A 13,827-nucleotide genomic window follows, 5' to 3' on the forward strand; every position below is an offset into this window, starting at 1 on the left:
ATTGTTGAGTTTTTCTGTTTTGTTGATAATTTTCCCCTTTGTTTTCTTCCTAATTTTTTCTTTTTTCTTTTTAAGATTAATTGCCTGTTCTTTTTCTAGTTTCTTGAGCTGGAAGCTTAAATCATTAATTTTCTGCCTTTTTTATTTTTATATTTTCTTTTACGTGACCCTTCAGGTACCCATAAGTTTTGAAATGTCTTTATTATCATTCATTTCAGAATGTTTTCTAATTATCTTTTTTCCTTCATCCCATGGATTACTTACATCCATTATGGCTTCATTTCAAATGAGTGGGAGAATTTTAAAGTCTTTTTCTTTACTGTGGTGAAAAACAACATAAAATTTACTATCTTAATCTATTTGGGGTGTATAAGTTTATGTGCAGTTTGTGTTATTGATGTCCAGTACATATTCTCTTGTAGTTTGAGAAAGTACTCTGAATGATTTAATCTTTGATGTTTGTTGAGGCTTGTTTATAATCAAGCCTTTAGTCAGTTTTGGTAATATTTAGTGTAGGCTTGAAAATTATGTGTATTGTTGGATACATCATTCTGTGTATGTCAAGTAAGTTGGATTTTTAATTCTGTTGTTCAGATCGCTTGTGTACATAATGATTTTTTTCCTGTTTTAAAAAAATCAGCTCTTGAGAACTGTGCTCAAGATTCAAACAGTTATGGGGCGCCTGGGTGGCTCAGTGGATTAAAACCTCTGCCTTCGGCTCAGGTCATGATCCCAAGGTTCTAGGATCAAGCCCCACATATCAAGGAATGTGTGCCCTAAGGAGCTTGAAATTCTCCTCGGGGCAGTGTGGGGCCATTTGAAGATTCCCATTTATCATGTTCATATTTGTATTTTATTTATTTATTTATTTGAAAAATATTTTATTTGAGAGAGAGAGCAGAGCGAGGAAGAGAGGGAGAGTGTGCGCACAAGTACGGGGGAAGGGCAGAGAGGAAGCAGACTCCTCACTGAGCAGGGAACCCAATGCTGAGATCATGACCTGAGCCAAAGGCAGACTCTTAACTGACTGAGCCACCCAGCCATCCCAAGAAACAGAGGTTTTTTTTTTTGTTTTGTTTTGTTTCGTTTATTTTATCTGTTTGAGAGAGCGCGCGTGCATGTGTACAGAAGGGAGAGAGAGAAGGAGAAGCAGACTCCCTGCTGAGCAGGGAGCCCCATGTAGGACTTGATCCCAGGACCCAGGGATCATTACCTGAGCCACCCAGGCACCCCAGAAACAGAGGTCTTAAGAATTACATCTAGGGGGGCACCTGGGTGGCTCAGTGGGTTAAAGCCTCTGCCTTCGGCTCAGGTCATGGTCCCAGTGTCCTGGGATCGAGCCCCACATCGGGCTCTGTGCTCTGCAGGGAGCCTGCTTCCCCCTCTCTCTCTATCTGTCTGCCTCTCTGCCTACTTGTGATCTCTGTCTGTCAAATAAATAAAATCTTAAAAAAAAAATTACATCTAGGTTTTAAGAATTATCTATTTATGTGGGGAATGGAGGGAGAGGGTTCAAGGATGGCTCTCTGAAATTTGCCTGAGTAGATGGAAAGTAAGATGAATGGGTACTGTTACCATTACATGATTCATCTTTGGTTTTAAACAATTTTATTGTGAGATGTGTTGGTATCGTTTTTCCTTATATTTCTTGGGTTCAGGCTTATTGAGTTTCTAGGATCTTCGAGTTTCTAGTTTTTCATCAAATTTGGGTAAATTTTGGCCATTTAAAAAATATTGTTTCTCTTTTCCTCTTTTAAGGGATACAGATTCTCTCTGCTCATGGATACTTTGCTTATTCACTCATGCTCATTTTTTCTCTCAATTAGCTAATTTTCCCCCTGTGTTTTGTTTTGGATAGTTTCTATTGCTCTCTTTCCAAGTTTGCTTTTTTGGGGGGCAGTATCTAACTTACTGTTAAATACATCTAGTGTATTTTTCTCCTTAGACTTCTTGAGAAGCTTGACTTTTGTCTTTTTATATTCAGTGTTTCTGCATAAGTTTTTGTTATAGAATGCAGAACATATTTGTTTTAATGTCTGCTGATCCTAACATCTGTGTCAGTTCTGGTTGGTTTCAGTTAATTGATTTTCCCCCTCATTATGGATTATATTTTTCTTCCTTTTTTATATACCTGGTAATTTTTAATTGAATGTCAGATTGTGAATTTTTACCTTCTTAGGCACTGAATAGTTTTTGTAGTTATTTGGGAATAGTTTGAGTCTTTTGGGTCTTGCTTTTAAGGTATGCTATGTGGGACCAGTGTAGCTTAGAGTCTAGGGCTAATATATAAATTTGTAACATAGGTTTTATCTTAATTCATTCTTTTATTGTGAATTATTTTGCTGTTTTTGTTAAAATGTGAAAAATGTAGTTCTCTACATACATGTTAAGATCTTAGTGTGTGCCAGTCACTGTTCTAAATGCTTTTATGTATATTAATTCATTAATCCAAATAATGCTATGAAATAGATTCCAGTATGTTAATATTATATGTAAGGAGAATGAAGCACATAGGGGTTAAGTGACTTGCCCAGGGTTACTCAGCTTATAGATAACACAGCTAGAATTCAGACTCATGTCTTGCTTTGTAGCTCCTCCTCTAAGCTAGTACTATCCTAAATACATGATAAACAGTATAGGATAATCCTGGAGAAAAGGAGCTCTGTGAAATTTGTGTTAGTTTTTTGTCCCACCTCCATTGAGATGAAATTTTACATTTTTTTCCCTTAAGATTTTATTTATTTGAGGGGGGAGAGAGAGAGAGAGAGCACGAGCAGGGGAAGGTGGGGGAGGACAGCAGGAGTAGCAGATGCTCCACTGAGCAGAGAACCCGACTTAGGGCTCTATCCTAGGACCCTGAGATCATGACCTGAGCTAAAGGCATGGGTGACTGAGTCACCCAGGCTCCCCTAAATTTTATATTTTTAGTATATATCTAGTACACTGTATGTATCTAATAAATATCGAGTGCATTTTGTTGTATGTTTCAGAAGGTTCAGCACACTGAATTTCTTATAGGTGTATATATGAGGTGGGAACCATCCAAGGGCAAAAATCATTTATCCATACATCTTTAAAGCCAGTGACAGACCATCAGGAACACACTAATAGGTGAACAAGTTGGGTTTAAGAGAGACTGTATATTGCTCAGAATGGTAGGGCTCTTAGTAAGTAGGTGTTAGAAGGGACTTAATATAGAATTTGGGTTTGCTGATTTGGGAGAGTGTTCAAGGAACTAGGCTTTCCTCTGGATTGGGAGCTGTCAGGAAGAAAGTGGGCCAAGTCTGTGACTGATATCTTAATCTTACCTAGAAGACCGAAGGAATGAAGCAGGGCCAGAGCTGTGGCTGGAAAAGGAACAGCAGTCATTCATATTAACCCAAATAGGGGGATATTTAGTTATTTTTGTGTCTTGAAAATTTTTTAAATTTTGTCTATGTTCAGACATGATTACAAAGTGGCTTTGTTTTTGTCTTGGTCCATTGTGGTCAGAGTGGCCTCATCTGATGTTGGTGTTGTGTGAAATTATTTATGTTCATCAGAACCACAAGGCCGTACTGTGTAGGCCTGGTCAGTTCCTAACTTTTGGGCCTCATTGCAGGAAAAAGAAAGTGAGAAAACATACATAAGCCAAAAAAAAAAAAAAAAAAAAAAAAAGTTTAAATTAGAGAAACAAGAAAAGAAAAAACCAAGATTTAATTTTCCTAAAGTTTTGTTGAATATCTTTGCAGGTGTTTTTATCCCTTATTTATACATAAAATATTTTTATAGATGCGAAGTTTTAATATTCATGCATTTTTTTTTACTCTAAAGGATTTATTGTGACTGTCATTTCACTGGAAGTATGTGGCTGTTGTACAATAGAGAATGTTAAGATTAGTTTCTCAATCTTTGTTACAGTAAATTGAAATATTTTATCTGTACATGACATCTGAAAAAGCTACAGAATAACTTGTGTAAATTGATACGGCTTTGTAATAAACAACATGCTTTTCAACACAGTTTTTAATAAAATGATTAACATTTAGTTTAAGTGAATATACTTCTCGTCAATGCTGTATACTATTTTTGTGAAATCTAGGTGGAAAGGGATACTGCATACCTGCATACCTGAAAAAGTAGATATTTAAAATAAGTCTCTTTACATTAGCTCATACAATTTACCTACATTGGGTAAGGTAGTCAATAATAGTCAAGTCTTGTATACAATAAAGAAATTTATATAAAAACTAGTAACTAGTAACTAGTATTACCTTAAGAAATACCTTTAAAATTTTCATCTGAAGATGTAAAGCCTTTTCCAGTGTCATTTATCATTACAATAATCTTCTTGAAAGAGAAACATTTATATTCTTTCTCAGGCATTAGGTAAATATGTGTTCATTTAAAACTTACTCTTTGGCCCTTTTTCCTTTTGCTTTTTGCCAGTTTTCTTGGGAAAAAAATTTCGTTAACTTTTGGTTACACTTTTATCTCTTGTCCCTTCATTCCACCCGAGAGCCTCCAAAAGCTTTAGATTATAATTGAGCAAATAGAAAAATTAATTTTAGTATCAGAGGAAAATGAAAGTTGCACTTTTTGAGTGGATTTGAACTAATACTGCTAAAATCTCTTTGCTTTTTAAAGGTACCATTTGTGCTCAGATATAAAAAAAGAACTTGAAATTTTTGACTTAAGCTCTTGAAAAGTCCCAAAAGTCCCTTTTAGAAACTGTTGTAGAAATCTCTATGTAACCTCTCACTTCCTCTAATTAGGGTTGTGCATTTTTAGCCATAGCATTCAAGTTTGAATTATAACCTGAATGCTTAAAAACAATTTCTAATGCATGTTGTATTAAGTAACTCTTAAAATTAACATTTAAAATTAAATTTTAGAAGTTGGAGATTTACCACAATGTGTAACTTATGGTAGATTTATATTTGTATATTTGTGTATATACTTGTAAACATTATTAAAGACCTTTTATATGTTATATGCCATGCTGGAGGAGAGCAGTGTCTCTGTCTTCAGAGACTTTTGAATTTATTAGACATAGGAGAAATTGTGTGTGTGTGTATATGCACACATTTGCAATGATTGCAGTACAGGCATACTTTGAGATATAATAGGTGTCAAAACATTGTGTGGAAGTACTGGAGATTGAATAATTAACACTTTTGGATCAAGAAAGATATAATGTTATAGGAATTATAGCATTCCTTTATCTTTATATCTAGAATTAAAATTATAGACATGTTAGATAAAATTGTATTTAAAAGTTTTTTATGTTAAAAAGTAGATACTTTTAATTAGTACTTAATTATTTTAATCTATCTGCTGTTTCATTCATTAAATAATTGCTTTTTCCCTCATTTTTTCTTTTCTTTCCTTTCCTTTTCTTTTTTTTTGGGCAGCTTTTCACAGATGGAATCACAAATAAACTTATTGGCTGTTATGTGAGTAATACAATGGAGGATGTAGTCCTGGTGCGAATTTATGGCAATAAGACTGAGTTGTTAGTTGATCGAGATGAGGAAGTGAAGAGTTTCCGAGTGTTGCAGGCTCATGGCTGTGCACCACAACTCTACTGTACCTTCAATAATGGACTATGCTATGAATTTATACAGGGAGAAGCATTGGATCCAAAGCATGTCTGCAACCCTGCCATTTTCAGGTACATTTCTTTTTCTAAATAATTTTTCTTTTTTGAAAAATAAGAGTGTTAAGTATGCTAAAGAAATTATTTTTTAAAACTGCCTTTTCTTCCTTTGAGCAACTATTTGGTTATCTTAGAAACTTTCTTTAGTTAGGGTTCTGTTTTGGTTTTGTTGAAGAAAAAAAATCCTGTTTGCTGTTTCATCGTTGACTGCAAAAAAAAGACTGTGAGATGTGGTTTTGGATTAGTCTTCAGAGTGTCAAGGCTTCCCCTTAATCAATTAATTATTTATTTTACTTTATTTTGTTTTTTAAAATTTTAATTCCGTTAATTAACATATGGTGTATTATTAATTTCAGAGGTAGAGTTCAGTGATTGATCAGTTGTATATAACACCCAGTGCTCATTACATCGTAATGCCTTCCTTAATGCCTATCACCCAGTGACCCTGTTTCCTACCCCCTCCTCTCCAGCCATCCTCAGTTTGTTTCCTGTAATTAAGATGTCTCTTATGGTTTGTCTCCCTCTCTGGTTTCATCTTGTTTTATTTTTTGCTGCCTTCCCCTATGTTCCTCTGTTTGTTTCTTAATTCCACAAATGAGTGAGATCATAAAATTATCTTGTTCTGATTGACTTAATTCTGCTTAGCCTAATATCCGCTAGTTCCATCCATGTCTTTGCAGATGGCAAGATTTCATTTTTAAAAAAATTATTTACTTATTTATTTGACAGAGAGCATGCACATGTGTGAGCGCACAACAGAGGGGGAGCAGCATGCAGAGAGAGGGAGGGAGAAGCAGGCTCCCGCTGAGCAAGGATCCTGATGTGGTGCTTGATCCCAGGAACCTGGGATCATGACCCTAGCCGAAGGCAGTTGCTTAACCAACTGAGCCACCTAGCGCCCTCTCTGCTTTTTTGATGGCTTAGTAATATTCCAGTGTGTGTGTGTGTGTGTGTGTGTGTGTGTGTGTGTGTGTGTGTGTATGTGTGTACCACATCTTCTTTATCCTTTCATCTGTTGATGGACATCGGGGCTCTTTCCATAGTTGGGCTGTTGTGGACATTGCTACTATAAACATTGGGGTGCAGGTGCCACCTCAGATCACCTACATTTTACCTATGGGGTAAATACCCAGTAGTGCAATTTCTGGGTCATAGGGCAGCTCTATTTTTACCTTTATGAAGAATCTCTATATTGTTTTTTTGCTCCAGTTTGCATTCCCACCAGCACTGTGAGAAAGTTCCATTCTCTCCACATCCTTTCCAACATTTGTTGTTTCCCTGACTTGTTAATTTTAGCCATTCTGACTGCTGTGAAGTGGTCCCCTTAATTTTTTAAAGTAGTACTTGGACTAAAGAATTACACATTTCTTATTGCTAACTTTTGTAAGCCAGTTGCTTGTATTTTCAGAGTTTCTGCTTACTAAGATTCTTTAAATTCTGTTAACACTGTTACTTTTTAAACTTGTTATTTAATTTAGTGTGTTATGTCTTTTTATTAAACTTTAATTCAGTACATTATGTTTTCTGTAAGAATAATTTATTGAATATGCTAGATCATTTGTTCAAAATTAGTCTTTTACAGTTCTTTTTCTGCTCTTAAAAATTAGTGTATGAGCTTAATTTGAAAACTGCCAAAGTTCTTAAGTATTTTTTTCTTATGACCCATTTATAACTCTTAAAGGTTATTGAAGACCGAAAGAGTTTCTGTGAGTTTTATCTATCAGTATTTACCATGTTAGAAATGAAAACAACTTTTTTTGAGTACAAAAATATCAAGCACACATTGTTAGCTGTCAGGGTGGTAACGTTGGTAGCTTCTTAAAAACTACAGCATTTACTCAGAGAATTAGAGTGAAAAAGGTAAATAGTATTTTATGAAAGTAGTTTTAATTTCATAAACCTGAAGGTTTTGAGTTAAACTTAAACCAAGTGTTTGAATCTCTAGGGTTCCGGATGATATATATGTTTTAAATTTTTATTTATTTACTTGAGAAAGAGAGAGAGCAATTGTGAGCATGAGCAGGGGGAGGGGCAGAGGGTTAGGGAGAGAGAAGCAGACTCCCCACAGAGCGGGGAGCCTGATGGAGGGGTCCATCCCAGGGCCCTGGGATCAGGACCTGAGCCGAAGGCAGTTGCTTAACGACTAAGCCACCCAGGTCCCCCCTCTTCTCTTCTCTTTTCTTTCTTTCTTTCATTCTTTCTTTCTTTCTTCTTCTTTTAAATATGTTTATTTATTAGAGAGAGAGAGCCTGGACCATATTTTAAGAGTTGCTTCATTAACTGATGAAAATGAAATGGCCCAGTATTTACCTTTTTTTTTTCAAAGATTTTATTTATTTATTTGACAGAGAGAGATCACAAGTAGGTAGAGCAGCAGGAAGAGAGAGAGTGGGGGGAAGCAGGCTCCCTGCGGAGCAGAGAGCCCGATGCGGGGCTCAATCCCAGGACTTTGAGACCAGACCTGGGCCGAAGGCAGAAGCCTAACCCACTGAGCCACCCAGGTGCCTCAGTATTTGCCTATTTTAAACTGGTTTCAAATAATATTTTAAAATATTTTGGCATAGAAATCTATCTACTCAAACCCCAGTTTTTACCCAGATAAGAGTCTCTTCCCTTACGTGAATGTACTGTTGAGAATGAATTGAAGAACTCTGATTAATAGATAATATGTTTTTTCTTTTGGGTCACAATTTTTTGTGGTCTTCAGTTTTGTGTATATCAGATTCATTTATAAATTCTCAGTCTTTTTTTTAAAAATATTTTATTTATTTGAGAGAGAGAATGACGGGGAGAGAGAGAGAGAGAGTGAGCGAGCACATGAGCAGAGACAGAGCGGGGAGGGAGCAGCAGACTCCCCAGCTGAGCAGGGAGCCACACGTGGGGTTCAATCCCAGGACCCTGGGATCATGACCTTAGTGGTAGGCAGATGGTTTGAGATGTTTGAGATACATATATATAACAGGATTAAAAGTGATTAGATGAAATTAGGCCAAAGGAAAAGCTGGAGTTAGATTCAGATACAAGAAGTATATTCCATAAGGTTGTTAGAGAAGGGCCATATTAGCTTCTTGGTAACTAAAGCAGGAAGAAGAATACTAGTTTTAAGAGTCAGTGTCCAAAAGATGTAAGAAGAAAGTTGCTTAAGGGTAATACCACCTTTACTGGTGTAGCAGTCTTAACTGCCTTTGTAAAACCCATACTTACATGGATTTGACGTTGATATTCCTTAACTGTCTTTAACACACCAAATTTCAGCTTTCAGTTGAAAGAACTATCCAATGGTTACTATTTGTTGGTCAGAGTTTCACATTCAGATTTCTCCCTTCTATTTACTTTGTAGTCTCATGATGGAAACTGGATGCCTAGGGCAGGTTTTTTTCCTCTTTGAGTGATTGTGGAATGTTATGGAATCTAAAGCCTTGTGAAATTCTATATATGGCATTATATCTTCATCACGAAGGACACACAGTGGAACCAGACTGCTTCAGATTTACGGGCTATGTGAATTTGGGCATAGCCCTTAAACATTTTGTGCCTCAGTTTCCTTATCTAAAAAATGAGAATAATAATAGTACCTACTTCTAGGGTTGTTGGAAGGATTAAAGTTGTTAGTATATGTAAAAAGTTTAGAACAAGGCCTGGCATATGTTAAACACTATGTAAATGTTAGCTTTTATAGTTATTACAATTTTTTTTTCCTAAAGACTTTTCACATTTTATTTGACTTAGGCAGATCTTATAATAACTTGGACATTAAGGTATTAAAGTATTTAGGCAAATTATAGATATTTCTAATCAGTTGACTTTATTATGCTTTTATTATTTATTTAAAGATTTTATTTGTTTGAGGGAGAGAGAGTGTGCAAGCACAAGCATGGAGAGAGGGAGAAGCAAACTCTCCACTGAGCAGGAAGTCTGATGTGGGGCTCCATCCCAGGACCCTGGGTTCATGACGTGAGCCAAAGGCAGATGCTTACCCCACTGAGCCACCTGGGCATCCTTTATTGCGCTTGTAGAAGCATATTTTCTGAGTTTTAAAATTCGTAGACTTTTTTGTTGTTATGTACTGTTTATTATAGCATATTCTGTAGTATTCCTTAAGGTGAACCTTAGCAGCATATAGATGTAGCATAGCAAGTAATTATTGCCATCACTAAACCCCCCTTCTTGTTTAGACAGACAAAAGTAACCAGTCTTGAAACTCTTTATCTCTGAACATAGATGAGATTTCGGAATCATTCTTAACTAAGTGATTTTGGGTAATTACTATCCATGAGTTGTCCCTTGATTTGGTTTTTATTTTAACTTCCTCTGAGAAACCATTTTATGTTAAAAAGTCAAGATTTTAGGAGCACCTGGATGGCTCAGTTGGTTAAGCGTCTGACTCTTGGTTTCAGCTAAGGTAATAATCTCATAAGTCATGGGATCTAGCCCTGCATTGGGCTTCACACTCAGGGGAATCTGCTTGAAGACTTTCTCTCTCTGCTCCTCCCCCGAACTCATGTGCTTGCTGTCTCTCAAATAAATAAATCTTAAAAAAAGAAAAGAAAGCTGGGGTTCCTGTGTGGCTCAGTTAGTTATGTGGTTGCCTCCAGCTCAGGTCATGATCCCAGGGTTCTGGGATCAAGTCTGGCATTGAGCTTCCTGCTCAGCGGGAAGTTTGCTTCTCCCTATCCGTCTGCCTTTCTCCCTGGCTTATGCTCGCGCACGCATGCTCCCCCACCCCACCTCTCTCAAATAAATAAGTAAAATCTTAAAAAAAAAAAAAAGGTGCATGCTTTTATTAAAAAATTTAAAAAGTCAAGGTTTTATTTTTAATTGATACTAAAAAAGTAGTAATAGGTATGTTAACAATTCTTATTAGAGAAATAATATATTAAAGTGATGGAGGCTAATATTGATTCAGCACTGAATATGAACTGGGCACTTCTAAATACCTCTTTGTGTGTGTGTATGTGTGTATTTGTTTTTAAAGATTTATTTTAGAGAGAGAGATTGGAGGGGAGGGGCAAAGGGAGAGGGAAAGAGAGAATGCCAAGTAGACTCCCTACTGAGCATGGAGCCTGAAGTGGAGCTCCATCTCACAATCCTGAGATCGTGACCTGAGCCAAAACCAAGAGTCAGACACTCAACTGACTGAGCCACCCAGGCATTTCTATATATGTTTTTTAATATTTTCTTATTAAGTAAACTATGCTCAGTGTGGGGCTTGAACTCATGACCCTGATATCAAGAGTTGCATGCTACACGACTGAGCCAGCCAGGTGCTCCACAAACTTACCTATTGTGTATTAATAAATTCAACTCACAATAATCCCAGGGTATAGGTAATATTAAGATCCTATTTTAATAGATGAGAAAAATAAGGTACAAAGATTTTAAGTAATTTGCCAAAGGTCACGTGGCTAGTAAAAGTATATCCTAAAGATAGTGATGAGTATCTTTTTACTTACTGGGAAAAGCTCATAAAATATAAAGGAAAATAGTAAGGCCTTTGTTAACCACATAAAAAAATAACATATTGTGAAAATTTGTAGGATTGAAGTGAAAAGACTCAAGAAGAAAATAAATGCAGACTTTCTCCCATTTATTGACTTGTGATCATTTTATATAATCAAATAATTGTCATTAAGCTTACTATAGAATTTCTGTTTTAAAAGGAAAGGTTTGCATAATTGATTTTAAATAATCTTAAGTACAAAGAATAATTATAGTATTTTTTGAATTTTTTTTAAAGGTTTATTTATTTTAGAGAGGGGGGAGTAAGAGCGTGAGGGGAAGGGACAGTGGAGAGGGAGCGGGAAAGACAGAATCTCAAGCAGACTTGCTGCTGAGCGTGGAGCCCCACACAGGACTCAATCTCACAACCCTGAGATCATAACCTGAGCTGAAATCAAGAGTTGGATGCTTAACTGACTGAGCCACCCAGGTGCCCGAATAATTAACAGTATTTGATCAAGAACAGTGAAATTTTGGTAAGGCTCACTCTGGTATTTGATACCATGTCATAACTTGTTTGCATTAAATTAACTATATGATATTCAGAAAAAGATAAAACTGTGGAGTCACTAAAAAGATCAGTGATTGCTAAGGGTTAGTGGGGAAGGAGGTGAATAGGAGAATAGGTGAAACAGGATTTTTAGGGCAGTGAAAATGTCTGTATGATACTTTATGGTGGATACCTGTCATAAATTTGTTCAGACCCATAGAATGTACACCACTAAGTGTGTACCCTGATGTAAACTATGGACTTTGGGTGTCAGTGTTTGTTCTTCAGTTGCAACAAATGCACTGCTCTGGTGTTGATAATGGAGGAGGTGATGCTAGTGTTGGATAGGGGGAATTTGGGAAAATCTCTGAATCTTCCCCTCAATTTTGCTGTGAACCTAAAACTGCTCTAAAAAGTCTACTACAAGTAGCCTTTTCCTATACTTTGTTAGATCTACTTATTTAGAGTATATGATACTAATACAGGCATATACACCTTTCATTTAAAAAAATGCTGTTAGAGACCAAATAGCAATACTTTTAATTAAGTTCTGTTATAATTGGCTTGAAATGAATGATACACTGAGTTGACTCACAATTTTGGAAAAACAGAATAGAGTTTGAGAAAGGAAGGAAAAAAAGATGATAGTAAGGATATAGTTAGTTGACACTATGAGTAGTTAATACTGGCTATTTATTTTGCAATTAAATTTATTTCAGGTAGTGTAATTCTCATGGGATAGTAAAATGTTCATACAGTTTTGCTAATTACTATAAAACAAAATACAGAAGGAACTCATTGAAGGAAGGGCATATTTTTTTTTTTTTAAAGATTTTATTTATTTATTTGTCAGTGAGAGAGAGGGAGAGAGAGCGAGCACAGGCAGACAGAATGGCAGGCAGAGGCAGAGGGAGAAGCAGGCTCCCTGACGAGCAGGTAGCCCGATGTGGGACTCGATCCCAGGACGCTGGGATCATGACCTGAGCCGAAGGCAGCTGCTTAACCAACTGAGCCACCCAGGTGTCCCGAAGGAAGGGCATATTAATAAAATAGGTAAATTATAAATGATTTCAAAAGGAATGTTTTATTATTTTTGAGTATGTACAGTGAAGTATTTTTTAAAGAAATATCAAGTAAGCAATTGAATGAATGATAATTATAGAGCCCCAAGAAGAGGTTAGGGATGTAAATATAGGATAATGTGCTTTATATATTTAGCTTTTCTCCTTTAAAAAATGAATTTTGGGGTGCCAGGGTGGCTCAGTGGGTTAAAGCCTCTGCTTTCGGCTCAGGTCATGATCCCAGCGTCCTGGGATGGAGCCCTGCATAGTGCTCTCTGTTCAGCAGGGAGCTTCTTCCCCCCACCCTACCCTCTCTGCCTGCCTCTCTGCCTACTTGTGATCTTTGTCAAATAAATAAAATCTTTAAAAATTTTTAAAAATTTAAAAAATGAATTTCATATATTTATGATAAAAAGGGTCTTTCATTTATCAATTTATAGGGCTTATTACTAATTTTGGATTAGTTAGGTATCACATTTTGAGCCATTGTTATTAGGTGAACTGATACACAGCCAACAGTAAATGTTGATTGAGCCTTAGATCAAAGTCCACAGTGCTCTCTTGCTATGGTTCATTCAGACATAGCTACTTGCCTGTGTTATGATTTTTCTAGAGTATCTGCTTTGACTATTAAAAATATGACATGTATTTATGTTTAGTCTAGGGAAAGAAAAAGAATTCAGGTAGTCCCTGCCCTCCTTCCAAGTAATTTGCAGTGTGTGACAGACAATAATCTTGGAAAAAAGTAAGCAAATAGTATACAAAGAAGAACAGAAAAGGTTTTCAAAAAAAGTAACTGTGGGAAGTTAGGCAGTGTTCCACTGAGATCACCTTTGAACTGGAGTTTAAAGGAAGAGGCAGAACATATGGAAGAGGCAGTGAGGGAATGGTATGATAAAGACCACCAGGTTAACGATTAGCGAGTAATTCAGCTTAAGGAAATTTATCATGACGTGTTTTATTTGAACTTTTCTGTGGCAATCAAGCTCCACAGAGATATTCAGAAAATTTTTAAAAATTCACAGTTTAGGAATTTTCTCATCTGGTATTTCTTTAAAACTTGCCTTTTGCTAGGAATCCTGTCTGCAGTTTAATTAAAAACCACCCAGCAACAGATATAATGGGACAAAATGCAGTTT

General features: G+C 36.2%; 1 protein-coding gene across 2 annotated transcripts in view; it reads left to right on the forward strand.

The window, feature by feature from the left end:
* ETNK1 (ethanolamine kinase 1) overlaps positions 1–13,827 on the forward strand; it is a 62,139-nt gene that overhangs the window by 17,361 nt on the left and 30,951 nt on the right. Inside the window, exons 1-2 of one of the 2 annotated variants that reach the window (XM_047740469.1) lie at positions 170–175; positions 5,394–5,653. In XM_047740469.1, the coding sequence (XP_047596425.1) occupies positions 5,448–5,653 (206 nt within the window). In that variant the 5' untranslated portion in view covers positions 170–175; positions 5,394–5,447. Of the gene's footprint in view, positions 1–169; positions 176–5,393; positions 5,654–13,827 lie in introns of those variants that run through there. The other variant, XM_047740468.1, reaches the window with a different exon arrangement.

The sequence above is a fragment of the Lutra lutra genome, chromosome 8 (assembly GCF_902655055.1).
Source record: "Lutra lutra chromosome 8, mLutLut1.2, whole genome shotgun sequence".
Taxonomy (NCBI): Eukaryota; Metazoa; Chordata; class Mammalia; order Carnivora; family Mustelidae; genus Lutra; species Lutra lutra.